Source organism: Carlito syrichta, unplaced genomic scaffold (genome assembly GCF_000164805.1).
Source record: "Carlito syrichta isolate Samal-C Ts95f unplaced genomic scaffold, Tarsius_syrichta-2.0.1 Scaffold314605, whole genome shotgun sequence".
In the NCBI taxonomy this organism is placed as follows: Eukaryota; Metazoa; Chordata; class Mammalia; order Primates; family Tarsiidae; genus Carlito; species Carlito syrichta.
Genome location: NW_007258701.1, coordinates 314,995 through 317,072, shown reverse-complemented (window position 1 = coordinate 317,072; position 2,078 = coordinate 314,995). Strand labels below are relative to the sequence as shown.

Genomic DNA, 2,078 nt, shown 5'->3' with positions numbered 1-2,078 from the left:
CAACTAATCAAAAAAAAAAAAAAAAAAGGGAATACCCTCTTGGAGTCTGGGAGGCCAGCTCTGGGCCTTTCTCTTTTCTCTCCACTCGTTACCATCTCCTCCCTCCCCCCACGGGCATTCCCATGAGGGGCTCAGCCAACCCTGAGAACAAAATCAAGCCCCTCCAGAACCACAGGAAGGCTGTGTGGTCCAGCAGGGAACTGAGGCAGCTTCCGTCTCTTGGGGTGGGAGCAGGGGTGAGCTTGGTGGGTGTCACAGACTTTGCTCTGCATCCTAGCGCCTAGCCCCAAGAGCGCCAAGGCCTCAGCCCGGGACACAGAGTCTCCACTCTTCATAGACAGACCTGACTTCTTTGATTACCCAGACTCGGACCAAGCCAGGCTTCTGGCTGTGGCCCAGTTTATTGGAGAGAGACCTGCCATCTTCGTTAACTCAGGTATGAATCAGCTTGAGAAGGAACTTCCCTCCCCACCAGGCCCTGGGGGAGAGCGGCCTTGACCCTTCCACTGGCGATAAGTCCAAGGCCCTGTCTCCCGCTCCTTGTCTAGCAGGTTCCAACTCCAGGCTCTTCCAGCACATCCTGCTGGGCATTCTGGTGCTGGCCTTCTTCTTCCTGCTCTTCCAGTTCTGCACCCACGTGTAAGCTTGCCCCCCCATACCCCGGCCCTACCTGCCCCCACCTTCTTTGAGACAGGCTGAAGGACCCCAATCCTGGGGGGCAGGGTGTGACCTCCTACCGCCTCTCCATGGCCCCCAGGAGCTGCCAGAAAGGAGCTTAAAGAGCCGGACAGGGGCCCTGAACTCAGCCTGAATGCCCCACCCACCCTCCGTTCTTCCTGATGGATCGAAGTCCTCGCTTGCTTCCCCCGCCACCGCCAGCTCAAGGGCCAGCCAGGGCCTGCCCTCTCTTGTGGTCGTCCGCCCTTCCCCATGCCCGAGCCCCACCTCCTCCTTTCCAGACCCCAAGGAACTGGAAGAAGGGCCTTGGAGGCGTTCACGCAGATCGTCTTTATTAGCGGTCTGTAAAGCACCTCCCAGGGTCCCCCGACCCCAGATAGGAGGAAGCCTTGAGAGGTCTGTAGCACCAGGGACATGCCAGGGCCCGAGGGCAAGATGTGCAGCCTATTGGGAAGGGACTGGGAGCCCCTTACCTGCCCCCGGGGTTGTCAGCACTGGGACAGCTTGGGGGGGGGTAGCAGCCACTTCCCTCCCTCCACCCCAACATACTAGTTTGAATCTGGGCGAATAAATAAAATAAATAAGATTCTTCAGGCTGGCCTCCCCTGGAGAGGAGCTGTGGGGGCAGCTGGCCCCTCATGAGGTCCATGGGTAAGGGGCAAGTTGGGGTGTCCTTTCTCCCAGATGAGGGGGACGGGGAGCCCAGAGGGGTTTGCAGCAGATAGCTGGGGTGTCCTTGGCAGCCGGGCCTCCCCCACATTCTGACTCCTGGTTCCCTCGAGTCCCTGTTTGTCTCCCCACAAGTCCTCTAGCCCTCGCAGGTGGAGCCCTCCAGCGCAGGGGTGTGCGGGAAAGGGTCGCCAGCCTGCGGCTCCGGCACCATGGGGGGAAGAGGTCTCTCTCCCTGCCTTCCGGTCACCTGGTCCCTGTCCTCAGCCCTGGAGGGAAGGGGCACCTCCCCCTTCTGGGTCCGTCCGTCGGTCCTGGGCCGCCCGGCTCCCACCCCCAGCCGTCAGCCCAGAGCCCTGGCCCCGGGGGGCCGGGCGGGGGCGGGCGCGGCCCCTCCCTCAGTCCTGGGCCGGACAGGGAGAGGGCGGCCGCGAGCGGGGCCGGAAGAGGCGGCAGGCCCCGCGGCAGATGAGGAAGAACCAGTACAGCTGGGGGGCCAGGAGCAGCGCGGCGCCCAGGTTGACGTGGGCCGGGATGGCCAGGGGCACGGCCAGCAGGGGCAGCCCCGCGTGCCGCCCGTAGGCCCAGTACAGGTAGGGGAAGAGCAGCACCCGGCAGCACAGGAAGCTGAGCAGCATCAGGGCCCCGTTCACCTTGTGCAGCAGCGTGTGCTGCTGCTTGTACTGCGGAGGCACACGGAGGGCTGGCCAGGGCGGCGGGGGGCCCGCTCG

At 63.6% G+C, this 2,078-nt stretch overlaps 2 protein-coding genes across 2 annotated transcripts in view; one reads left to right on the top strand and one right to left on the bottom strand.

The window, feature by feature from the left end:
* Window positions 1–643, top strand: part of CUNH16orf92 (chromosome unknown C16orf92 homolog) — a 928-nt gene extending 285 nt beyond the window's left edge. Inside the window, exons 2-3 of the mRNA XM_008071681.1 lie at window positions 278–436; window positions 552–643. Of these exons, the coding sequence (XP_008069872.1) occupies window positions 278–436; window positions 552–643 (251 nt within the window). The remainder of the gene's footprint in view (window positions 1–277; window positions 437–551) is intronic.
* Window positions 644–1,745: 1,102 nt separating this feature from the next.
* FAM57B (family with sequence similarity 57 member B) overlaps window positions 1,746–2,078 on the bottom strand; it is a 5,279-nt gene continuing 4,946 nt past the window's right edge. The window contains exon 5 of the mRNA XM_008071656.2: window positions 1,746–2,033. Within this exon, the coding sequence (XP_008069847.1) occupies window positions 1,746–2,033 (288 nt within the window). The remainder of the gene's footprint in view (window positions 2,034–2,078) is intronic.